This window comes from Pseudophryne corroboree, chromosome 8, assembly GCF_028390025.1.
Source record: "Pseudophryne corroboree isolate aPseCor3 chromosome 8, aPseCor3.hap2, whole genome shotgun sequence".
NCBI lineage: Eukaryota > Metazoa > Chordata > Amphibia > Anura > Myobatrachidae > Pseudophryne > Pseudophryne corroboree.
This window is the reverse complement of record NC_086451.1, coordinates 80,066,385-80,093,397: the sequence shown is the minus strand read 5'-3', so window position 1 is coordinate 80,093,397 and position 27,013 is coordinate 80,066,385. Positions and strand designations below refer to the sequence as shown.

Genomic DNA, 27,013 nt, shown 5'->3' with positions numbered 1-27,013 from the left:
AGATGAGGAAGTGCCACTAACAAACGAGTATAACCAAGATAATGTAAAAAAGAATCAATCTACAGTTGAAAGAATATTTTCCTACAGTAGCAAAGTGGAATAAAATCTATACAATAAGACAAAAAGAAGGTGAATCCGCAGAAGAGTATTTTCACCGGGCTCTGCAGGATATGGCTAGGTACACTGGTATAGATGACATTGAAACTAATGTACACCACAGAGAGGTAGCTGTGTCCGTATTAGCGAGCAACTTGAAAGACACACTAAAAATTAGGGTACAAACCTCAATACCTCATTGGAGAGGTATCTCGGTTGCAGCATTAAGAGAGTCCGCTATCGAGCATGACCGAAATATCAAAAGATCCAGGGAAGCGCAGGGAGAGCGGTTGATGACACTAAACATCCAAGCACTAGAGAATGCATCAAGTCGACCGGAACCCCAGGCCCCTAGCACATGGAGAAAGCCAAGGATTTGTTACAATTGTAGAAGAGAAGGGCATTATGCCAACAACTGTAATAACCCACATAAAGTTAGACCCCCTAGACCAAGAAATGAGCAAAATTATAACACACACAATTATAATTAGGGATCACATAGGCAGGAAAGGTGATCATTGGGACTGATGGTAAGCCTGAGGTAACGGTTAATAAATTGGGAGGTCATTCACTGAAGACACAGGAATGACCAGGTGAAACGTTGTAAATGTATTTGTGAAGAAAAATGTTTTTTCTCTCTCTCTCTATCCCCATCTCTGACGATTATTGGTAAGAATTCACACATTGCATATCCACTTGGTCCTTGCAGAAGTCTACCAAACCCCAGCATGACCTATCCGCCACAATGTATTTCTGGCCAGATACAGACAGTGGAATATGGAGGTGCTGGTGGGGAGGGACTGCTCAAGGAAACCATTAGACACGTAGATATGACAGCCTAATAAGTCTGACAATGTTTTTCTAATGCTAACAATGTTTTCTTAATGTTGACAATGTTTAAAAATGTTTTGTTTCTCTTTTCTCATTGGTGGTTATTGTCGAGTTATGTAATGTATATATGCACATGAATTGTTCTCTATCTCTTTTGTTTTTTTTGTTGTCTCTCTCTTCCCACTCATGTTTCCATGGTTTAAAGATGGTATGTCACCCCTCAGTTGGACCAATGGTAATGCCAGATTTTTGCTCCTTACAGAAAGATCGTCGGTTGGGAAGGAATATTGCATCACCAGAATGTTCGTTTGGAAGACTGAGAGACAGCACCTTTGAGAGGACAGCAGAACAAGAAGAACAACAAGACGAGAGAACTTATTATCGTAACAAGTTCTCTCCCCCTCAAACTGTTTTCTTATACCCCCTTTACAAATTTCTTCTTTTCTCCTCCTGTAAGATGGACTTGCCCCAAGAGACTGCGATCCGGATTTTTCTGTTGGCCATGATGTTGACCAGAGCAGTCTGTTTCGGTGAGAGTACCAGTGAGGTCGAGAAAGGATCCAGAAAGGTCCTGATGACTGAGACGGAGGTGTAAATTTCCAATAGCAACCCAATCACCAAGCAAAGGCGAGTACCGGGCACGATCTAACAACCATGTTATCTGTAAACATTTTCTTTGAAGGATTGTTAGTTCAAAAAGAAAAACTGTATCTGTAGGCTCTGTGACAATGGTTGAAGATGGATGCATAAAGAAATGCCAATCCAGTCTTAATATCCATATGGACCAGCATCCATTGAGTGACCATCACTCCTTAGTGGGTAACGTGTTAAATAAAACAGATTGTTGGGTATGCTCTCAAGTACCTCAGGGTCATAGCAAATCAGGGCTAGTACCATTTCCTTTAACGTTAGGGGAGGTACTTGAGCTAAGGGGTGGGAGACCGGTGGACCGGAGATTTAACATCTCCAGCCCTCCTAGTTTGAAGCTCCACCAATACCATGTGGATAGGTCCCTCTTATGTTTTAATATCTCCAATCCCCGTAAGCCGGGAAATTGGGAAGTGTCATGGAGCAACCTTACCATGACCTTTTCACACAGAGCAGATAGAATGCCTACAGATACAGAGCTTGTACGCCACATAGCCAGTAGAGGAAAATCTTTCCGGTATAGATACACCCTAGGAAATAGAATTACTAGAGTTGGAGAAGTATCACGAGGATACTGTGCACATATCGTACAAACTGATACGTGCCTTAAGCAGATGGAAGAATTAGGGTCAGGAGATTTCACCTGGAAGGTTTGTAACATGGTCATGTCCTTCTCCGTCCCATATGTTCTCCCCGATGACGCATATTTCATATGCGGGAGAAAGGCGTACAAGTGGCTTGCCCCAAACTCTGAAGGATTGTGTTATATTGGAAAAGTATTGCCTGAAGTGATGACTGTTACACATGACAAAATGAAGGACATACACCGTGGTGCCCAAGCTCCTTATACTCACACTCATTACGAGCACCGAGTTAAAAGACAACTGTCAGAAAGGTTAGAGCATCCGGCCTCTGATCTTATCCATGAATCCACCGGGATTCAGGTTCTGGTAGCGTTAGATTTCACTCGTACCGCTCGAGGAGTGATGAATTATAGATACATTTCCGCACTCGCCAATTTGTTAGATAATATCACTGAAATGTATGATGACACGTTTAGATACACTGGAAGAGAACTTCAAGCTTATAAAACAGAACTAGTTCAGCATAGGATGGTTCTTAATTATCTTACAGCAGTAACAGGCGGATATTGTGTTACATTGGCAACACAGTACGGCATAAAGTGTTGCACGTATATCACAAATAGCACCGAGGATCCGGTAGAGGTCATAGACCAAAAGATGGACGATATTCTCCAATTGAAGTGGGAATTTCGTCGGAAACACAATCTCACCCTTGCTGCTGTAGGTAATGAGCTGACTGGTTGGGTGTCATGGTTGAACCCGCGAAATTGGTTCTCCGGTTTGGGAGACTGGGCTCAAGGAGTCATAATGGATGTTGGAAAGTTTCTACTATGTATCTTGGGTGTCGTTATATCGATTGGATTGATATTTAGATGCGGGCAGGCTTTAATGAGGTGCAAACAAAGTACAAAAGTGATGAGCTTGAGGAGTGAGGAAACTGTAATTAACCTGGATTTGATTTATGACCCAATGATAGAAACCAGAATGTGATGAAAATGCGATTATACGGTCCGTTTCTTTCACCTGTTTTTCTGCTTTTCTCCAAGATACAAAGACCCCCTTGGACGAGGAAGTTGACGAGACGCTATACAGACAACAGACAAGCACCAAAGATGAAGTTTTGACAACCTATGATATGGACACTTGATGAACTTTGCCATGGATCCCCAGTTTCCCTAGTATTTTTAAACTCACGCTAGCCCAACATTTTTTGTAAATCTGATGGCACTGACAAAGCTATTTGCTCATGCCCAAGGAGCAATACAGCGCAAAGAAGACGACTCTCAACAGATACCGAACACAACTTCAACGACAGATGTACATTTCCCTGACATAGAATATCATTGCATTTTCCATAAGTGTTCTTTATCTTCATCTCTACAACCCTCAGGTAATGACACACATAGACGATAGGGAATACAGGCACAGATATCAGCAACCACATACCTCCCCCATTCATGTATCATCAACTAAAATGTGCATCCCCATTTTGTTACAACTGAAAGCCGAAATGAGCTCGGTAAAGTTTGACAGCCCATCCACAGACCCGTACCACGGGATAAGAAGGAATTCAAATGTATACTTCGCAATACCTCGAAGCTTGATTTACAACACGTACGGCACGATGATACATGACCCTCCAAACATGGACTCATACACACATGCTTCTGCTATCACACTAGGTCATACCCTCTTCACACCTACTCCTCTCTCCTCCCTCACCCAACCATGGAAATGAATTAACCCCTGACATATATTTTTCTCCTTTTGAAATGTTTTAGAAGGTGGCAGTTATTATTGACTGCCAAAGGGTGGACTGTCAAAGTCAGAAAAATATCCCTATACACGCTGCCATATTTGCACCTCATGCTGGTCCGTGCTGCACATGCGTGCGCTTTCCCGTGATAGCGCATACCCGCTGATGCGTGCACCCGCTCGCATCGGTATGCGTATTTACGGTAAAGAGTATGTAGTCGTAGCGTGCGACCCAATCGTTACATATTTTCACAATTAATGTAGTTTGTAGATCATGGTCCCTTTGATAGTTTCTGAAAGTTTAGTTAATATAGAATGTCCCTGAGCTGAGGAATCCCTCTTTGTATCGTAGGAAGGGTCTAACAGGAGTCATGCAGTAGTGTTTGGTACCCATCGGAAGAGTATTTAATTAGCAATATTCCGGTGTTGGTTTGGAGCGTATTAATCGCTCGTGCGAATAGTTATGGACATAAGAAGTTTATGTCCATTTCTACTATTTACTCATACTCAGGTATGCGGCGGGAAACCTAGTTCCCCACCCACCTGAGCTGTTTGAAATCGTCACAGCCCACCTGTATGAATCAACCTATGACCTTTTGTTATGATGCAGGGCCGAATTCCGACGTCCAATGGACAATGGGATTGTAGGGACTGTAGGATTGCATTGTGTGTGGGGCATAAATAGGCAGGCCGACCACATCCAGCTCTCACTCTTCAACGGTTCTCATTGCTGAAAATCGGGTGCTGGATGTCCAGGCGCATGCGATCGTTTACCCTTGTGCGTAAGTTTCTCTCCGTAATCATTGTCTTACTGTGAGCCAATTTCTCTCATCTCTCTCCATTTCTCTCTCTCTCTCTCTCCTTTCTCTTTTCTCTCACATCTCCCCTAGACTAGTATTGTATTGTATTAGATAGTATTGTATTTTGGTTAGGAAGTCTCTGTTATATTGTAGTGTATCATTTGTACTGTTATCCCCTTTTACAAGTATATTAGATATAATACAGTTAATAGGCTTTGGACCCTAAACCAGTATCTGTGTATTTCCTATAGTGTTATGTGATTCACTTGAGCGTCGGTGACGCTCAAGCAGCTTTGTAGTTAGTCAGGTTACACAAGGTTGCACTTACACCCTGTATTCACATTAAGGTATTCTGTGCATTTCATTGGTATAAGGTTTAGACATAAAGGTATAGCGTTGTGAGCGTCAGCGCCGCTGGTGATCTCCTCGTGGTCTCGAGCGTCCGCTACGCCATAGCGAATCATTACTCTAGTCATAACCAATAACGTGCTGTCCTGTGATCACTGGGCCGTGAGCGAACGTGACGCTTGAGCGTCTCGCCTACGGCTGAGCGATCGTTACGCAAATAGCGTACCCTTACGGTACTTCTTAAGTAAGCAGCGTACAGTGTTCTTAGACTTCATAAAGGGTTGTTTATACGACAAAGGAATTTAGCATTGTCAATAGGTAACAGCTTCACTAAGTAGAAAGGGATTCTGGGAGTCTGCCAGCAACACCTGTGACCCCATTACAGTAATCTCATCCAAACTATCCACCACTGGCATCACATGCATAATACATCACCAAGCTGGCCTAGATATCTGACCTTTCCGAGTCTCAGCCTGCAGGGACAGAAGAGTGTCCTGATGTTGCAATAACATCAAGTGACGCTGGGACAGGGCATCTTCCTGTCTTCTTTCCTGAATAACAATGAAAACATGAACGTTGTCCTTGGCGTGGCCTGCACTGCTAGGTGTGCTAAGGCTGCCCTATGTGGCACAATAAAATGAGTCAGTTTAGAAAACTGTATCCAGATACCGTGGAGAAAAACAGAGCATCTGGCAAGAACAGGTTTACAGGAGATAGCGTCCTCAACCAAATGGGGCCTTTCCTGGAAACGGAAACCGTAATCTGGACCGTTGAAATATACCAGGACAGTGACCTTCCACCTGCATCCTAGAACTTTATTGCAAACACGACAGATCATAAAGGCCAAATAAAAAATGCAGGGTCAGCTTTCCACAATGGAAAATATACTGTACGTACATATAAGGCTGTAAACACCTTCTTTGCCTGTAACAGAATAATGTCATGCATTGCTCTATAAAACTCAGGGCTTTCCACATTTACCTCTGGATCACATATCACACATTTAGATGTCTCAAAGTCAGTGGTGCAAGTAGAAAAAATGTCTTACGGGTACTCGCGCGCGCAAAAAAATGGGTGTGGCCAAATGCCACATGGGGCGTGGCCAATGAAAATGGGGGCGTGATACACATATGGGGGAGGGGCAGATACACGTATGACCCCAATAGTGCCAGATACACGTTGCCCCACAGTGCCAGATATACATTGCCCCACAGTGCCAGATACACATTGACTAACAGTGCCAGATACACATTGCCCCACAGTGCCAGATACAAAAATGCCCCCAGAGTGCCAGATATACATTGCCTCACAGTGTCAGATACACATTGCCCCACAGTGCCAGATACACATTGCCCCACAGTGCCAGATACACAAATGCCCCCACTGTGTCAGATATACATTGCCCCCCGTGCCAGATACAGAAATGCCCCTACAGTGCCAGATATGCCCCCAGTGCCAGATATCCCCCAGTGCCAGGTATACATGCCCCCCCAGTGCCAGATATCCCCCAGTGCCAGGTATACATGCCCCCCAGTGCCAGATATCCCCCAGTGCCAGATAGAAATGCCCCCCCAGTGCCAGATATCCCCCAGTGCCAGGTATACATGCCCCCCTGTGCCAGATATCCACCAGTGCCAGGTATACATGCCCCCCTGTGCCAGATATCCCCCAGTGCCAGGTATACATGCCCCCCTGTGCCAGATATCCCCCAGTGCCAGGTATACATGCCCCCCTGTGCCAGATATCCCCCAGTGCCAGGTATACATGCCCCCCTGTGCCAGATATCCCCCAGTGCCAGGTATATATGCCCCCCAGTGCCAGATATCCCCCAGTGCCAGGTATATATGCCCACCAGTGCCAGATATCCCCCAGTGCCAGAAAGGAATGCCCCCCCCCCCAGTGCCAGATATCCCCCAGTGCCAGGTATAACATGCCCCCCCCCCCCTTCCCTGCTCACCGCTGCCGCTGCCGTCCAGTGTGAGGGAAGGAGAGCGCAGCCTGTGCCTCTCCTTCCCCTCAGTCTCCGGCGGGTGTCTCACAGTTTAATTCAGCGCCGATCCGTGAGCCAATCAGAGCTCGCACCGCGAGCTCTGATTGGCTCACGGATCGGCGCTGAATTAAACTATAACACCCGCCGGAGACTGAGGGGAAGGAGAGGCACAGGCTGCGCTCTCCTTCCCTCACATCAGCGGCGGTGCGAGGAGCGGCGGCCCGTCGGTGTGGGTACGGCGTACCCACGGCTAAATTCTTACGGGTACGCCGTACCCACCCGTACCCGCCCACTTGCACCACTGCTCAAAGTAGATAAGAAAGGAAATTTGTTTTGTTTCAGCAAATTTATTACTATAGATACAGCAGGTAGCATGGCTGGATTTAGGGGTACATTTACTAAGCAGTGATAAGTGCGGAGAAGTGAGCCAGTGGAGAAGTGCCCATGGCAACCAATCAGCACTGAAGTAACATCTATAATTTGCATACTATAAAATGATACAGAGCTGCTGATTGGTTGATGGGGAAATATCTCCACTGGCTCACTTCACCGCTCTTATCACTGCTTAGTAAATGTACCCCTTAGTCTGGGAGTGCTCTCAAACTGGGACGAGGCCACCATAGCTAAACTATTGTCCAGGCTGCCATTCTTTGCATTGGTCAGTATTCTCTCCTGTACATGGGCCAAGAATATCCTTCAAGGCAACTGCTCTCAAAACATGGGAAAAAACTTCTACAATAGGACACAAGTCAGACCGAGTTGGTTATGAAATGCCAGTGGTTAGCATACAGAAGGTCAGAATCCAGACAACGGAATCCCAAAGGTCAGAATGGCAATGGTTCCTAGTAAGTTGCTAACGCTAACTCACCTCTTCCACATCCTAACCCTAACCCTCCCCACCTGCAGCCTAACCCTAACCGTCCCCTCCTACAACCTAACCCTAACCCACCCCTCCCGAAGCCTAACCACAACCCACCCCTTCCACAGCCTAACCCTCCCCTCCTGCAGCCTAACCCTAACCCTCCCCACCACAGCCTAACCCCTAACCCTCCCCTCCTGCAGCCTAACCCTAAACCTCCCCTCAACAATCTAACCCCAAACCCCCCCCCCCCTCCTACAGCCTAACCCTCCTCTCCCACAGCCTAACCCTAACCCTCCCCTCCTGCAGCCTAACCCTAACCCTCCCCTCAACAGCCTAACCCCCTCCTCCTGCAGCCTAACCCTAACCCTTAAACCCACAGCTTAACCCCTAACCCTCCCCTCCTGCAGCCTAACCCTCCTCTCACACAGCCTAACCCCTAACCCTCCCCTCCTGCAGCCTAACCCTCCTCTCACACAGCCTAACCCCTAACCCTCCCCTCCACAGCCTAACCCTAACCCTCCCCTCCTGCAACCCCAACTGTTTCCTCCCACAGCCTAACACACCCCTAGTGCCTAACCCTAACCGTCCCCTCCTGCAGTCTAACTCTAACCATACCCTCCCACAACTAATCCTAACCCTCCCCCTAGTGCCTAGCCCTAACACTAACCCGAAGAACCACATTTGGAATACATCTGTATTGTGACCTTTGAGATTTTGCTGTTGGGATTAGACTTTTTTTTCTTCTTTTAATAGTAGTGTAAGAAGATGATCAAATGGACTTCTAGTTCCAGGCAGTGGCATCACAACAGAAATGTGGTCCGCAGCCAGGTGTCTCCCGCCGAGGGGTAGCGCCAAAGTGTCGACTCCTGCTCAGTGACAGGAGCCGGGTGCTGCACTGTAACAGTACCTGCAGTACCCAGCTCCTGTCACTGTGTAAAAGCTGCCACCGTGGGCGGCCCACATCTCCCGGACCCCGGAGTGACAGAGACGGGTGTTAGGCGCTTAGCCATGCCCCCTCCCATGAAGTCATGCCCCCCTGCCCGTAAAGCTCTGCCCCTTTTAGCAGCACACGCCTACAGCGCGCATATGCACTACATTTGCCGCACTGGTTATGAAATGAGTAAGTGACGCCACTGGTTCCAGGTATACATTAGACCCAAGCACATGCTCAATTCAACAGAGAGTACAAGCGCTGAGATGCCCACTTTTAATGACAGAGTGCAACTGCGTTGGTGGTTCCGAACACTCCACCATCGGCGTACCATCGACACTTGCAACAGCCTACAGCATGGCCTGGTCAGTGTTTTTTATTTAAATTCCTCTAAACATAGCCTCTGTGGCCGTGGATCTGCATTTGAGAGTGCAGTTCACTGACACACCAGTGACAAGTGTTTTTTACTGTGAACATTTCATGCCACCTCTCAGTCACTACCCAGAAACGCCCATGATAGTGCGCCGCCGGATCTACTGCAAGCGACTCTGTATGCAACATTGGTCTCTGCATACACTCAGTGGCAAGCATGCACCGTAGGGGTTTCCAGGACTTTCTGCACAATAGCAAATTATTGCTCAACTGAACATATATCAGCTCTCTGCATCCATCTCTGAATTGTGCCAATAGCTTTTGCCACACTTGCAACACTCAGATGCAGTGGCAATAAAATATTCAAATACTGCAACGAAATATAATTTTACTACTGCAATAAAAAGTTGCACATACTGCCATGATCGGGATTAGTCAAAAAAATAGGCCCCACAATGTCTATGAAAAAGTCTCTGTTCGAGAGGGAGGCAACTGCGGCTCTCAGAACTGCCCCGCATCCACAGCAGCTGGAAAGCCACAGGTTCATTATGCCTCATCTATTGTATATAAACCTATTTAGTATGTGACATAGAAATACAGTGCATCCGGAAAGTATTCACAGCGCTTTACTTTTTCCACATTTTGTTATGTTACAGCCTAATTTTCAAAATGGAATAAATTCATTTTCCCCTCAAAATTCTACACACATAATGACAACGTGAAAAAAAGTTTTTTTGTAGATTTTTGCAAATTTATTCAAAATAAAAAAACTAAGAAATCACATGTACGTTACATGTGATCACATGTACATGTGAAGCGCTGTGAATACTTTACGGATGCACTGTATTTGTTGAGCCTGAACAAAGAAACAATGACACAGAAATTAGCACACACTGTTAATTGTAATGCAATTTAAATAATGTTACTGAAAACTGTGCCGGTTGGGTTACACTGATATTGTTTCCATATGTTATAAAATACTGTGATAAAATGCTGTGCATGTATTCCAGCAGCACATTATACGGGAAGAGAAACTGTCAAAGTATCACAGTAACCAAAACTCCAGTAGATTTTAACGTATGAAAATAAGGATGTGATGTCTTGCAGCGCCCCAAAATTGCTGAGACACAGTGAACTGCAGTGACCCCCTTGGCAAAAAAACTGCACATGGGTGTAAAACACAGGAACGCAGAGAGCTAAATCAATGTATACGTGTCATGAAGGCTTAGAAAATAGGGTGCACCAGCGCACTGGGTTGTATAGGATTCGGCGAGCTGCTAACAAAAAATAGGGGTGACCACACTATAAAGTACAATAGGAAAATAGTTTTTTGTAGCGCTCAATTAACCTTAGTGTGTGTTATGAGAATTTATGCAAAAGAGAGAGAGTAATGTAAAAAATGCACAAAATACTTTATTACTAAAACACCCTAGTATACCTTGGATTGTAAATAAATGCACACGGGAAAAAAGAAAACTATGGTTAATAAATCACAGTGTCAGTCAGTAAGCACTGGTATGTGCATTGACTGTGCTCACTGGTTCACTGTCGCTGAGGTGCAGTATTAATTCTACCTGTCAATTATTGGAAATAATTCAGTGGTAAATGAGCAAAAATGGGATTATCAGTAATAATGAACAACTGACAGTATCAGTTCCCCCAATCAGAGGGGTGAGAGTATTTAAATGTCCTGTTAAGCTGTGACCCAGCTATATAGAAAGTCAAATTGGTGCAGAGAGAGTCAATCATAAACAATTTGACTCTCTGCGCAAACTGTTTATGATCCCATATCCAAATATTCAGAAATACGGATTTTTTTTAGTGAGACTGAAGGTGGGTACACACTAACAGATATATCTGCAGATCAATTGATCTGCAGATATATCTATGGACGGATCGAGCAGTGTGTTCAGCATACACACTGCTCGATCCGTCGGGGACTGACGTCATGAACTGGGCGGGCGTGTACACACGCCCGCCCAGTTCAGCTGTCAATCACCGCCGGCCGCCGCAGCATGTGTACGGGCGGTTGTCCGACCGCCCTGTACACACACAGCGACGCGCCAATATATCGGTAGATAAATTGGCCGTCGGCCAGGATCATACCCAGGAACAGTAGACGTGTCGTCGGAACCAGCTGTGATTTTGGAATATTTAGAATCCAACCGTGCTGGTGTAGCACCTCCTGAGATAGTGCTACTCCCACCAACAACTGCTCCTTGGACCTCGCCTTTATTAGGAGATCGTCCAAGTACGGGATAATTAAAACTCCCTTTCTTCGAAGGAGTATCATCATTTCCGCCATTACTTTGGTAAACACCCTCGGTGCCGTGGAGAGTCCAAACGGCAGCGTCTGGAATTGGTAATGGCAATCCTGTACCACAAATCTGAGGTACTCCTGGTGAGGATAGTAAATGGGGACATGCAGGTAAGCATCCTTGATGTCCAGGGATACCATGTAATCCCCCTCGTCTAGGCTTGCAATAACCGCCCTGAGCGATTCCATCTTGAACTTGAATTTTTTTATGTATGTGTTCAAGGATTTCAAATTTAAAATGGGTCTCACCGGACCGTCCGGTTTCGGTACCACAAACAGCGTGGAATAGTAACCCCGTCCTTGTTGAAGTAGGGGCACCTTGATTATCACCTGCCGGGAATACAGCTTGTGAATTGCCTCTAGCACAGCCTCCCTGCCTGAGGGAGTTGTCGGTAAGGCAGATTTTAGGAACCGGTGGGGTGGAGACGCCTCGAATTCCAGTTTGTACCCTTGAGATACTATTTGCAGGATCCAGGGATCCACCTGTGAGCGAGCCCACTGATCGCTGAAATTTTTGAGGCGGCCCCCCACCGTACCTGGCTCCGTCTGTGGAGCCCCACCGTCATGCGGCGGACTTGGAAGAAGCGGGGGAGGACTTTTGCTCCTGGGAACCTGCTGTTTGTTGCAGCCTTTTTCCCCTACCTCTGCCTCTGGACAGAAAAAATCCGCCTTTTCCACGCCTGTTTTTCTGAGTCCGAAAGGACTGTACTTGATAAAACGGCGCCTTTTTAGGCTGTGAGGGAACATGGGGTAAAAATGCTGACTTCCCAGCAGTTGCTGTGGAAACGAGGTCCGAGAGACCATCCCCGAATAACTCCTCACCCTTATAAGGCAAAACTTCCATGTGCCTTTTTGAATCTGCATCCCCTGTCCACTGGCGAGTCCATAAGCCTCTCCAAGCAGAAATGGACAGGGCACTTATTTTAGATGCCAGCCGGCAGATCTCCCTCTGTGCATCTCTCATGTATAAGACTGAGTCTTTTATATGCTCTATGGTTAGCAGAATAGTGTCCCTGTCTAGGGTGTCAATATTTTCTGACAGGGAATCTGACCACGCAGCGGCAGCACTGCACATCCATGCTGACGCAATAGCAGGTCTAAGTATAATGCCTGAGTGTGTATATACAGACTTCAGGATAGCCTCCTGCTTTCTATCAGCAGGTTCCTTGAGGGCGGCCGTATCCGGAGACGGTAGTGCCACCTTTTTAGACAAACGTGTGAGCGCTTTATCCACCCTAGGTGGTGTCTCCCAACGTGACCTATCCTCTGGCGGGAAAGGGAACGCCATTAGTAATTTCTTAGAGATTAACAATCTTTTATCAGGGAAAGCCCACGCTTCTTCACACATTTCATTTAATTCTTCTGATGGGGGAAAGACTACGGGTAGTTTTTTCTCCCCAAACATAATACCCTTTTTAGTGGTACCTGGGTTTATATCAGAAATGTGTAACACCTCTTTCATTGCTTCAATCATGCAACAAATGGCCTTAGTGGACATTAGACTAGACTCATCGTCGTCGACACTGGTGTCAGTATCCGTGTCGACATCCGCGTCTGCCATCTGAGGTAGCGGGCGTTTTAGAGCCCCCGAAGGCCTTTGAGACACCTGGACAGGCACGAGCTGAGAAGCCGGCTGTCCCGCATTCGGCATGTCGTCAATTTTTTTGTGTAAGGAGTCGACGCGTGCACGCAATTCCTTCCATAAGTCCATCCACTCAGGTGTCTGCCCCGCAGGGGGTGACATCCCTTCTATATGCAACTGCTCCGCCTCATTATCCTCATCAAACATGTCGACACAGCCGTACCGACACACCGCACACACACAGGGAATGCTCTAACAGAGGACAGGACCCACAAAAGCCCTTTGGGGAGACAGAGTGAGAGTATGCCAGCACACACCAGAGCGCTATATAATGCAGGGACTAACTGAATTATGTCCCCTATAGCTGCTGTTATATATACTGCGCCTAAATTTAGTGCCCCCCCTCTCTTTTTTACCCTTTTCTGTAGTGTAGACTGCAGGGGAGAGCCAGGGAGCTTCCTTCCAGCGGAGCTGTGAGGGAGAAATGGTGCCAGTGTGCTGAAGGAGATAGCTCCGCCCCTTTTTCGCGGACTATTCTCCCGCTTTTTTCTGGATTCTGGCAGGGGTAATTATCACATATATAGCCTCTGGGGCTATATATTGTGGTATTTTTGCCAGCCAAGGTCTTTTTATTGCTGCTCAGGGCGCCCCCCCCTAGCGCCCTGCACCCTCAGTGACCGGAGTGTGAATTGTGTATGAGGAGCAATGGCGCACAGCTGCAGTGCTGTGCGCTACCTTGGTGAAGACTGATGTCTTCTGCCGCCGATTTTCCGGACCTCTTCTTGCTTCTGGCTCTGTAAGGGGGACGGCGGCGCGACTCCGGGACCGAACACCAAGGCCAGTTCCATGCGGTCGGTCCCTCTGGAGCTAATGGTGTCCAGTAGCCTAAGAAGCCCAAGCTAGCTGCAAGCAGGTAGGTTCGCTTCTTCTCCCCTTAGTCCCTCGCTGCAGTGAGCCTGTTGCCAGCAGGTCTCACTGTAAAATAAAAAACCTAAATATATACTTTCTTTCTAGAAGCTCAGGAGAGCCCCTAGTGTGCATCCAACCTCGGCCGGGCACAAAATCTAACTGAGGCTTGGAGGAGGGTCATAGTGGGAGGAGCCAGTGCACACCAGGTGACCTAAAGCTTTCTTTAATTGTGCCCAGTCTCCTGCGGAGCTGCTATTCCCCATGGTCCTTACGGAGTTCCCAGCATCCACTAGGACGTCAGAGAAATAGGGAATATTGTGTTGAACTAGGAATCAGACCCATAGGGGTAAATTTACTAAGATTCGTATTTTCCCGTTTCAGGTCAAAGTTCAATCACGAATGACATCGAAAGTGTAAAACTGCAACTTTTTGAATTGATTACGACTAATTTACTAAGCTGTCGTATTCGGGTTTTTCTTTTGTTCCGATGTCGATGTCATTCGTGGTTTTTTTTCTATTTTTACGGCAGTGATTAGCAAAACACTGCCGACTTTTTTTACAATCAATCTCGGCCGGATCTGTGTGATCCGTGCTGGGGTTTATTTTTTTTTTTTATTAAACACTGTAAAATAATAATAAAAAATGCGTGGGGTCCCCCCTCCTAAGCATAACCAGCCTCGGGCTCTTTGAGCCGATCCTGGTTGCAAAAATATGGGTAAAAAAATGACAGGGGTTCCCCCATATTTAAGCAACCAGCATCGGGCTCTGCGCCTGGTCCTGGTCCCAAAAATACGGGGGACAAAAAGAGTAGGGGTCCCCCGTATTTTTAAAACCAGCACCGGGCTCCACTAGCTGGACAGATAATGCCACAGCCGGGGGTCACTTTTATATAGTGCCCTGCGGCCGTGGCATCAAAAATCCAACTAGTCACCCCTGGCCGGGGTACCCTGGGGGAGTGGGGACCCCTTCAATCAAGGGGTCCCCCCCCCCAGCCACCCAAGGGCCAGGGGTGAAGCCCGAGGCTGTCCCCCCCCATCCAATGGGCTGCGGATGGGGAGGCTGATAGCCTTTGTTGTAAAAGAAAAGATATTGTTTTTAGTAGCAGTACTACAAGGCCCAGCAAGCATCCCCCGCATGCTGGTACTTGGAGAACCACAAGTACCAGCATGCGATGGAAAAACGGGCCCGCTGGTACCTGTAGTACTACTACTAAAAAAATACCCAAAAAAAGACAAGACACACACACCGTGAAAGTATAATTTTATTACATACATACACACATACATACATACTTACCTTAAGTTCCCACGCAGGTCGGTCCTCTTCTCCAGTAGAATCCAAGGGGTACCTGTTGAAGAAATTATACTCACGAGATCCAGGGGTCCAGGCTCCTCGGGAAATCCAGGGGTAATCCACGTACTTGAATAAAAAAACAAAACGGTGTCCCGACCACGAACTGAAAGGGGACCCATGTTTGCACATGGGTCACCTTTCCACGAATGCCAGAAACCCACTCTGACTTCTGTCTAAGTGGGTTTCTTCAGCCAATCAGGGAGCGCCACGTTGTAGCACTCTCCTGATCAGCTGTGTGGTCCTATCCTCACTGACAGGCGGCACACGGCAGTGTTACAATGTAGCGCCTATGCGCTACATTGTAACCAATGATGGGAACTTTCTGCTCAGCGGTGACGTCACTTTAGGTCAACCGCAGGGCAGAAAGTTCCCATCATTGGTTACAATGTAGCGCATAGGCGCTACATTGTAACACTGCCGTGTGCTGCCTGTCAGTGAGGACAGGACCACACAGCTGATCAGGAGAGTGCTACAACGTGGCGCTCCCTGATTGGCTGAAGAAACCCACTTAGACAGAAGTCAAAGTGGGTTTCTGGCATTCGTGGAAAGGTGACCCATGTGCAAACATGGGTCCCCTTTCAGTTCGTGGTCGGAACACCGTTTTGTTTTTTTATTCAAGTACGTGGATTACCCCTGGATTTCCCGAGGAGCCTGGACCCCTGGATCTCGTGAGTATAATTTCTTCAACAGGTACCCCTTGGATTCTACTGGAGAAGAGGACCGACCTGCGTGGGAACTTAAGGTAAGTATGTATGTATGTGTGTATGTATGTAATAAAATTATACTTTCACGGTGTGTGTGTCTTGTCTTTTTTTGGGTATTTTTTTAGTAGTAGTACTACAGGTACCAGCGGGCCCGTTTTTCCGTCGCATGCTGGTACTTGTGGTTCTCCAAGTACCAGCATGCGGGGGAGGCTTGCTGGGCCTTGTAGTACTGCTACTAAAAACAATATCTTTTCTTTTACAACAAAGGCTATCAGCCTCCCCATCCGCAGCCCATTGGATGGGGGGGGGGACAGCCTCGGGCTTCACCCCTGGCCCTTGGGTGGCTGGGGGGGGGGGGGACCCCTTGATTGAAGGGGTCCCCACTCCCCCAGGGTACCCCGGCCAGGGGTGACTAGTTGGATTTTTGATGCCACGGCCGCAGGGCACTATATAAAAGTGACCCCCGGCTGTGGCATTATCTGTCCAGCTAGTGGAGCCCGGTGCTGGTTTTAAAAATACGGGGGACCCCTACTCTTTTTGTCCCCCGTATTTTTGGGACCAGGACCAGGCGCAGAGCCCGATGCTGGTTGCTTAAATATGGGGGAACCCCTGTCATTTTTTTCCCATATTTCTGCAACCAGGATCGGCTCAAAGAGCCCGAGGCTGGTTATGCTTAGGAGGGGGGACCCCACGCAATTTTTTTTGAAAAAATAAGCACTTTCCCACCCCTTCCCACTGATATACATGCACGGATCTCATGGATCCGTGCATGCCTATCCAATCACGAATAAAAAAAAAAGGTCTGTTTTTTTTTAGCACTTTTTTACGAGTTGTAATTTTTCACGGCAGTGTTTGTTTGTTTTTTGCTTTGCACTTCTTAGTAAATGACCGAGATTCATACTTAAACAGCCACGTTTTGACCGATGGTGTATTCATTCGTAATTTTTTACTTGGACTTGCAAAAAATTACGAATGCCCTCATCTCTGCCGTGATTAGTGTTTAGTAAATTACCGAGATGACACTTTGATGAAAAAACGGCATCTCGGTCAAAATCGGGAGCTTAGTAAATTTCCCCCATAGTGTATATTCATATATCTACATCAGTGGTTTTCAGCCACTGTGCCGTGGCATACTAGTGTGCCCTGAGCAGTCTCCAGGTGTGCCACCATAGAAGCACAGCCAGACCCGTCAGTGTTTTGGCGCTACTGAGGCCCTGGAACAATCAATACTGGTGGGTTTACTGGTTGCAGAGCCCATTCTAATTTTGGGTCCGGGCAGTGTTGGGCTCTTCTGGCGTTCTCAGATGTGGCTCAGGCGTTACCTATGGAGAAGCTGCAACATGACATCCTAGGACACGCAACTGCACCATGCATCACCATTATATGTGAGTGTGCCTTGGCAATATTTAGATCTTGTTCAGTGTGCCGCAAGTTGTAAAAGGTTGAAAATCTCTGATCTACATCATAGTTTCCAACTCTTCTGGAATGTCCGAAAGAGTACAGAATTTCGGGGGATCTCCTGGCCTACCACTAGTTAGCTGTATATATATATATATATATATATATATATATGCACAGTTTGCACACACACAACTGCTTACAGTTTGCAATATGGTGAAACAAGAATCTGATCCTTAATTCTCCATAACCAGTAGAACCTGAATCAGCTTTGCAAGGATTGCAAAAAACAGAGGTTTGTGGTTCAAGTACAAAAATATTATCAAGTCACATTGTGCTGTGGTTTCTTCCGAAAAGTAAACCACATCTGGGTTTCACAATATCATATTAAATGCTGAGGTAGTGCGGATGAAACAAATGCATTCTAAGCACTTATCAGTGGCGGCAGGTCACGTGGCAGGCAGGATCATCCTGGTGATGAATGGAACACTTGCTCAATCCATTCACAATTGTTTTTCTTTTCTTTTTCTCCTGAATGCAACTTGTGATTTCTGGGAAGGAGGCAGAGGCACGGGGGATGGACTGGGCTCTATGTGACTCAACTTGTTGAATTTGCTGTTCTGGCAATGATGCTAAAAATCCCTGAAGCGTTGCTCCATAACCCAATACTTACACCCCCTTTCCCCGGAATCTGACATTTTATTCCACTTCACCTGCTCCTTCATTAGCTGTTTGTCTAAGGGCCCTTTACATTTTTCCTCTGATTTTTTTTTTTCCATTTTTGCTGTGCCAACATATACAGCATCAAGCATGATGTTTTTGAGGCCCCTAATTATTAATAGGCAGCAATAACCTTGATTTTCTATCGAAACCTATTGCAACGATCAAAAAAATCAATTTATCAATTTATTCTGAAAATATCGACACAGTACCTGAGGGATAATCAGCTACTCGGCAATACTGGCTGACAGCGGCAAGAGAAGAATTACTGCTTTGCTCGCCAGGCCAGTCCTTGTGCATATGCACATGTGGGACTCAGTTTGGATCTTACATGTTCACTTTCGGAAACTGCAATACCTGGGCCCATTACATGTGCAGTGGTGGACCACCTCAAGGGAGGATTTAGGGCGTACTCAAAAGCACACGCAGCAGCGTCTATTGGTGTTCACCCTTCTGCACTCTATGCAAACGCCATCCCTTGTGTACAATCGTCTGGGCGAATGTGCAAGAACTGAAACACCCACTGTCAGCATCCGGGCACGCCGTAATACTGATTAGTGCATCCTTTTCCGTGCCCCATCAAAGCTTACACTATTCCTATGGAAGGTGCAGTTTCTCCATCTGACCATGTCCTCCTATGACTGCGGCTGTGCATTTACTTTCCCGGAGATTAATACCATGCCAATGGACAGGTATCATCTATGGGTGCAAGCTCTGCAGTGTGCCCCCCCCCCCCTCACTGGAGCCAGGGGCCATGTACATCGCATAGGCTGGGTATGTGTGACTGGCGGGATCCCAGCTGTTAGTTGGGCAGTTGTAGGGGTGGGAGGCGATCGCAACAAAGTCCCTTGCAGGCACGGGCTAGCCACGCAGCGGACTCGGTGGCTCATTGTGCTCGCTACAGGTTCTATTCCCACTCTATGAGTGTCAAAAACACTCACGAGTGGGGAATAGTCCCTGATGGTTGGCATACCGACCGACGGGATAGGCAGGGTTCGGCAGTATTGTGACCGGCGGTCTCCTGACCGTCGGTCATATAACCGCATCCCCACCGCATACCCTACACCCATTATCGATACTCCCATGGTCCCACTTGTTCTGCACCAAAGTGACACCTGGCAGATTCCGGCATCCAAAAAAATGACCCAATGAAAAGATCTCTCCGGTAGAATGCATTGCTGCATGCTGTTGTTGCAGCATTTCCACCACATAATCATATCTCAAAGACCGTCAAATGTAATTATTACATAGAGTAAAAATATGAGTCGTCAGAATTTGGCGGGGCAAGATAATCTCATGTCAGATTTGTCCCATAGGCGTTTCTATAATGGGTGCCATGTGTGCGTTGCACACAGGCCCCTGCGTCCAGGGGGGCCCACACCACACACACTGCACCTATGTTTAATAACTTACCTTTCCGGGGTCCCATGTCGATGCTGCAGCAGAAATCACTGGCAAAATGGCCGCTGCGTATTTTAAATACTTACCTTTCCGCAGTCCAGCGCCGGGGATTGCATTTGCAGCAAAAAATGCTGGCAAAATTACCGCCGCGCATGCGTAGTGGCCAAATTGGCCAAACCTGTGCATACGCAGTAGACCTTGGCACAATGCTGAAGACTACTGCAACGTACAGAGGAGGGTCCTCTGTTAAAACGCCCCTAGTCCATCCTTAATTTGTCTAATCGTGCCTATGATTGAACACTCTCTTATTTAATGTTATAGAAATCCAGGAATATATTGTACAGTACATACGCTTATTTCAGTTTTCTTTTTAAACCTGTTTCATCAGGATCACCTGTCTAATGTCAGAGGAATTCTGTGCCAATGAGAAGAGACAGATTCAATTTACATTCTAGTAGAATAAAAATAAAGTTGGTCCATTAAAGATATCATTGTAGTTTACGTTTTGTGTAAGAAATTCCTTATCACTGCTTTGATGTACAATAAGATTGCCAGGGCAGGTCGGGCAAGTCTCTGTGGATAGAAGTACTAATGGCCTGGCCTACATATGAGGAAAAAAAAAAGTTTCAAATCTACTTGTTAAACATAAAAAGTAAAAAAATTGATAAGCTTAATATATATATATATATATATATATATATATACTGATGTGTCCACATACACCTTTCCAATATCCTGCCATATATGGCACGGCTAGTAATGCGATGTACTCATAGAGATTTAGCCATGCTTTGTGATTTTTCTTAATTTGCTTCTTTAATATATTACTTATTCTATTCTAATATGGCAAACAACATTTTTAAAATTCATCCACTCGCTACTCGTAGAAAAAAGCTTAACCGTGCTATGCATGGAGTGCCAAACTGAAATAGAAAAGGTGTATGTGGACACATCTGTATATTGTGTATATATATATATATATATATATATATATATACCTCCCAACTATACCAATTTTCAAGGGACAGTCCCGCTGTCACACCCGCAGGCCGCAGTGTCCTGTGGTGGTGGTGGTGGTGGGGGGGGGGGGGGGGGGGTGCAGTTGGGAGGTTGCCAGCTCATAGACCGCTGGGCATGCCCTCTCAGTGAAGGAAAACTGGGGCATGGTTCGCAATCGCAGCATTTCCGCAAAACCAAATTCCCATGTATGCCAAGGCCTAGCTCCCTTTTCGGAAACGTGCCTTCGGTGCACATATATCCCAACTCCACCGTTCACAATGTTGGAAGGTATTATATATACACAGTATATCCTATATAATATTAGGCTAACACTGCCCCTCGCCTCTATTGGGAGAATTCAAGTGTTTTACGCGTCAGCGGCCACTAGATAGCGCCTGACAAAGTAATTCAAGTGTTGCTTGTTCGGGTGCCCATGGCCACCAGCGCTGATATTACTATTCTGTTGTTCCGTCATTTTTATGGACTTATAGCTAATATATATATATATATATATATATTGTAGACATTGAAAATAATAAAGATGGTGCAGATGGCGTTAACCTGAGATGCTGCAGCAGTAAAGGCAATGCTGCGATACTTCATAAATATGTTTTCTGCATGCAAACTGAGGGAGAACAATTGCCGGAAAGGGCAAAATTGAGACAAAAGGCCCAATCGCTGGTGAAAACACACGTTAAATAAACTGCCCCTGTGTTTTATATACTCTTATAACTGATAACCTTTATAACCCACTGCATTTTCTGACAAAAAGTGACAAACTAATCATACAGAATCACACTATATTCAGCTAAAGTTAGTTAGGCAGAGACTGGAGTTTTACATCAAACCACTGCAGATTCAGCAGCCTCCTCAAGCCGTACTGTAATCACCGATAATTACTGAATTAAGACATAAGCCAGACCCTCTAGAGGCAATGGCATTAATTAATCTGCATTCTGCATTAGTAGGACAGATCTGCGTTGTACCGATCCTAATGTGACACAAGTAACGTAGAACGGAAAGTGGCAAACCACCCGCTGCTCCTCTGCACAGCCAAGTCACTTTATCTTACCATTCTCGTCACCGGAACCCCCAGGCAGAAGGACGCCAAGATTTTGGATAAGTAATTCAGATACAGGTTTTCTCTCCTCTGCAATATGAAACCTTCTCTCCTTGCAGGTGGTGCAGCCATACCTGGGCACTGATTTAAATCTCAGCCAAGAGGGTTTTTGTCTTCCACCTCAGATGAAGTGCCCTGATTGTAAGTTCTGTACATTCCACAGTCACCTCCTTCCGCCTCGATTATTTGCCTACTGCAAAAACCTCCCACTTAATGCCATGTTTGCCGGAATGCCACGGCAAACCCCTACTTCAGCACAGGTGACTCAGTTTAATAATAAGAGTATCTGACTCACCAGGGTTTAAGCACAGGTGAAAGGAATTCCATAAAAATGGGTTATGGGACCAAAGGGTTAATGTTGTATGCAGTCTGCACTGCAGACAAGTCAGGGCGAATATGACTAGGAAGCGGCATTGTGGGAATTGGGACGGGGACACGTACTATACAGTGTGTGTTCCTTGCGGGATGCCAGCATGCAGAGAGATTATCAGGATTATAACATATAATGTGTACAGTCAGGTTGAGAGACCGGTGGCATGTTTAAACTTGTATTATATAAGGAAGGGAGAGCACAGGCCCTGTGTCCTTATAAGCCACTCACTCCGTCAATAAGGAAATCCTTTCAATTATCAGTCAGGCTTGTGCCAAGGGATGTCATTCACAGGCCGGGATGGAATAGTAGCTGAACTCCACATGGAGAGCATGGCTCACATGTAACTGAATCTCTGGGCAAAGACCATCAGCAATGTATACTCCACAAGAGCCAACGAGAGACCTCTACAGGCCTGCTTTGCCTTCAAAGTTCCTTCATACCTGTGGGACTTCTCACCCTTCTCCGGAATTCATTCTTAGCAATTTCTCTCATGTTCAAATACTTTCAAAGCATTCAAATTCAAACATCTCAATAATCTCAAATGGGCCCAACCCCTACTACTATTTCATCGCTATACCCTTCATATAGCCTCTCATCTGAAAAAAATGTGTCCCTTAAACACATACAGGTTGAGTATCCCATATCCAAATATTCCGAAGTACGGAATATTCCGAAATACAGATTTTTTTGAGTGAGACTGAGATAGTGAAACTTTTGTTTTCTGATGGCTTAATATACACAAACTTTGTTTAATACACAAAGTTATTACAAATATTGTATTACATGACCTTCAGGCTGTGTGTATAAGGTGTATATGAAACATAAATGCATTCTGTGTTTAGACTTGGGTCCCATCGCCATGATATCTCATTATGGTATGCCATTATTCCAAAATACGGAAAAATCCGATATCCAAAATACCTCTGGTCCAAGCATTTTGGATAAGGGATACTCAACCTGTATTATTATACTTCAATGCATCTACGTGTTCACCTGTCACCTATTTAGCACTGGTTTGGGAAGTAGCCATTTTTAGAAAGCAGTCCTGCTGGGCACTAGGGGGGTCATTCCGACCCGATTGCATGCTGCAGTTGTTCGCAGCGCAGCGATCGGGTCGGAACTGCGCATGCGCCGGCGCATGCCAGACGTCATAACCTAGCGATTGCCTCTGTCTGATTGACAAGCAGAGGCGGTCGCTGGATGGGAGGGGCGGTACAGAGGCGTTTGGCTGCCGTTTTCGGGGCAGTGGCCGGGCTGCAGCTGCTGCGTGATGGCAGAACTGCTCTGGCCGTGAGTTACTCTTCAAGTACAACAGCATCGCCACCTGTGCGATGCTTTTGTACTTGTGCGGGGGGGGGGGGGCGGACTGGCGTGCGCGGCGGACTAGCCCTGTGCTGGGCGTCCCCCCGTATGTCTGGGAAGATGATCGTAGCTGTGCTAAATTTAGCACAGCTACGATCAACTCGGAATGACCCCCTAGGACCGAGGGAGGTCTGTCCTCCAATCTGTTGTATTACTGCACATGTGTTGCAGCAATCTTGTAGATACTCATTTAGGGGGGCATTCCGACCCGATCGCACGCTGCAGTTGTTCACAGCGCAGCGATCGGGTCGGAACTGTGTATGCAGTTTACTGTGGGATGCTTTTGTACTTGTGCAGGGGGTGTCCGGACTGACATGTGGGGCGGACTAGCCCTGTGCTGGGCGTCCCCTCGCATGTCCAGGAAGACGACCATAGAGCTGTGCTAAATATAGCACAGCTACGATCAACTCGGAATGACCCCCTTAGTGTGTTAGTAGGCTTGCTATAAGTCCTGGTTTTCCTGGGAACGTAGCGTAATTTTGCAATGTCCCCCAGCAGCCCGAAGACAGTCTTTGGGACTCCCAAATGCCCCGGTTTTGTGGGATCTCACCCTAAGTAACATGGTGGAGACACAAATCTCTCACTTAGCTCCAGAAAGGCATTAGTGATTACCTGCATGAAGCTATTCCAGCAACCTTGCACTACTCCCTCCAAGCAGCATACACTCACCAGCTGGTAAGCTGTATAGAACTCTACTTCGCTCAAAGCTTCATTCGATGAGAACTGAGTGTATACAACAGTGAGTACAGCTGTACTTGTTATACTTCAATAAACCAACACCACTGGTTAAGTAACTGGGCTATCCGTAACTGGGCTATCCGTAGCGTAGAGATATCATTTCTATTACCAATGTGCCATCTGTTTGCTTGACACATTGTGTGCTATCTGTTTGCGTGACATCGTCGCTCCTCGTCCCCAGCATCTGCGTGTGACGTCACGCAGACGCTGCAGCCCGCCCCCCACACGAATGGGCGGCCAAACACAGCCGTTTCGTCGTCCCCCCCCCCCCCCCCAGCAACCGCCCGCCTGTCAATCAGGCAGAGGCGATCGTAATTCGCCCATCTGGCATGCAGTTCTGACCCGATCACACCGCGATAAACTGCAGCATGCGATCGGGTCAGAATAACCCCCTATGCTCCTGCTTTTGAGTGAATGGAGCTGTTTTAGGGGAGCTGAAAATACTCAAGATAGTACCCCCTTAATGTTCCACATCCTTATTTGTGCTACAGGGCTGTGATTTTACAGCTTTATAATTGAACTATAATGTCACTAAAACCAAAAACGAAACTGCACACTACACACAATAGGGCACCTGTTACTGAACATTCCAATGTACAGCTCTGTATGCCTATGCACTGTGTAAAATGAGTAGCTTATCAAACAAAAATGACTAATGAAGAATCTAAAGTTTAGCGTTGCAGGCACACGGACATTTAAAATGTTCAAACACATCTCCTATTCAACCTTCCAAACGTACCCTGGGGACATCTATTGAAATTGGTGCACAGAAAAATGCATTCACCCAAAGAACCAATTAGTAACCCACAGCAACCGATCAATAACCCATAACAATTAAGTGGTAGCTCATAGCAACCAATTAGTACCCATAGCAACCAATCAGTAACCTAGAGCATCCAATCAGTAACCCAAAGCAGTCAGTAATCAATGGGAACCAGTACATACTGTATAATCTACAGCAACCTATTGCTATTAAAAAAAAAAAAAAAAACAATACAAAACAAAAAAACTGTAAACTGTCCTAGAAAAATTAGAGTGAGATTGCTATGATTTACAGTCTTCTGACTTCCAGTGTAAAAGTTTTCCATTTACAGAACCTGTATTGTTAACTTTATACCAATCTAAATAAAGTTGTACATAGCAACATCTGAATCCACAGATTATAAACAAAGGTAAAGGCCCTAATGCAAAGTATGAAAATCGTATTTTCTGTTCGCGCACAGCACATGCTCTTAAAGAAAGTGCAACTACGGCCAATGCAGAGTCATATGTACCGCAGTCACATGTCTATGTGCAAGTGAAGGAGCATAATAACTTCGCTGTAAAGCATACTTGCCTACCTGACCCTCTCCATGAGGGAGAAAATGCTCTGTTCCTGGACTTTCCTGGTGATGTATGATTGCCATCACCTGTGGTGAAACGCCTTTCTTATCAATTAACTAGCTCACCACAGGTGATGGCAATCATACATTACCAGGAAAGTCCAGGAACAGAGCATTTTCTCCCTCATGGAGAGGGTCAGGTAGGCAAGTATGCTGTAAAGCCATAGTTTGTAAGCTTGCGAGCAGGGCCCTCCTCCCTCTATGACTGTTTGTTATTACCCAGTTTTGTCTTATCATTGTGTCCAGTTGTAAAGCACAACGCTATATAAGAAACTGTTAATAATAAATAATAAATGTGCATTCTCATGCGATGTAAGTTCAGAGAAGGTGCGTAGATGACTGTGGGCAATGCAGAGTTACCCGTACATGTAAACACCCCTGTTTTCACACAAATCTTTCAAGCCAAGGACTGAGCTAGAGCAAGGGTGCACTTTTGATGATGACGATTATGAAACCAACAAACGGGCAACTATACTGATTTAGGAACTGATTTAGAGAATTACTGATTCATCACAGCTACGATTTAATAAGCAGCGGGTGTGCGAAAAAGACACTGAATGCACATCGTTTGAGAGTAACTCTATGGCCACAGGAAGTGAGATGCTCGTTCCAAGGGTACGGGATAGCCGTGGCAAGTTGTAACACGCCCCCAAAACGGCCTTCACACGCCTGCAGCCACTCCCCCATTGCCTTCCGCAAACACTTCCTGCCTGTCACTGCCCTATGCGGGAGAAGTTACAACCGGCTTGCGTTCAACTCTGCATCATCCCTCAAATATCTAGCTTGGATTTTACTGCCAATAAATACATTTTGTTGATAACTGTTCCAGGGAAGGATTTCTCTTTGGAAGCTTGTGTCTGTGACAGCGTCCCAGGACTGGGATGTTGCGAAATGCCCATTACTGCGTCTTTCGTTGTGAATCTTTACGGCAGTTCTCGGTATTTGTTCATATTCTATATTTCTATGGACAACTGCACAGTCCCGCTTCCCTTGTTTTGCATGCTGGAAGGTATTCTGAGTACCTGTCCTTATATTGGGGGTCATTCAGACCTGATCGTACGCTAGCTTTTTTTGCAGCGATGCGATAGGGTCTGAACTGTGCATGCATATGCTCCGCAATGCGCAGGCACGTCGGCCGCCAGCGACGGGGATCGCCGGACAGCGACAGATCTAACGAAGAAAGCGATTGCACCGGCGATCGCAAGAAGATTGACAGAAAGAGGCCGTTTGTGGGTGTCAACTGACCGTGTTTAAGGAGTGTCCTGGCGAACGCATGCATGTCCAGCCGTTTCAAGGGAGGGTTTCTGATGTCAGCTCCAGGCCAGATCGTCGCAGCGGCTCAGTAAGTCCTTTTGTTTGTGCAGCCCTCTGCACAAGTGACCGCACACCTGCACAGCGATTACCCGCTCCCCCTGTAGGCGGCGACTATCTGATCGCG

At 46.3% G+C, this 27,013-nt stretch overlaps 1 protein-coding gene across 5 annotated transcripts in view; it reads right to left on the bottom strand.

Annotated features, from left to right (window-relative positions):
- RALGDS (ral guanine nucleotide dissociation stimulator) overlaps positions 1-27,013 on the bottom strand; it is a 270,581-nt gene that overhangs the window by 128,108 nt on the left and 115,460 nt on the right. The window contains exon 1 of one of the 5 annotated variants that reach the window (XM_063936740.1): positions 21,673-21,807. The exons of the other annotated variants lie outside the window; for them this stretch is intronic. Coding sequence (XP_063792810.1) covers positions 21,673-21,792 — 120 coding nt within the window. The 5' untranslated portion in view covers positions 21,793-21,807. Of the gene's footprint in view, positions 1-21,672; positions 21,808-27,013 lie in introns of those variants that run through there. 5 annotated transcript variants of the gene reach the window in all.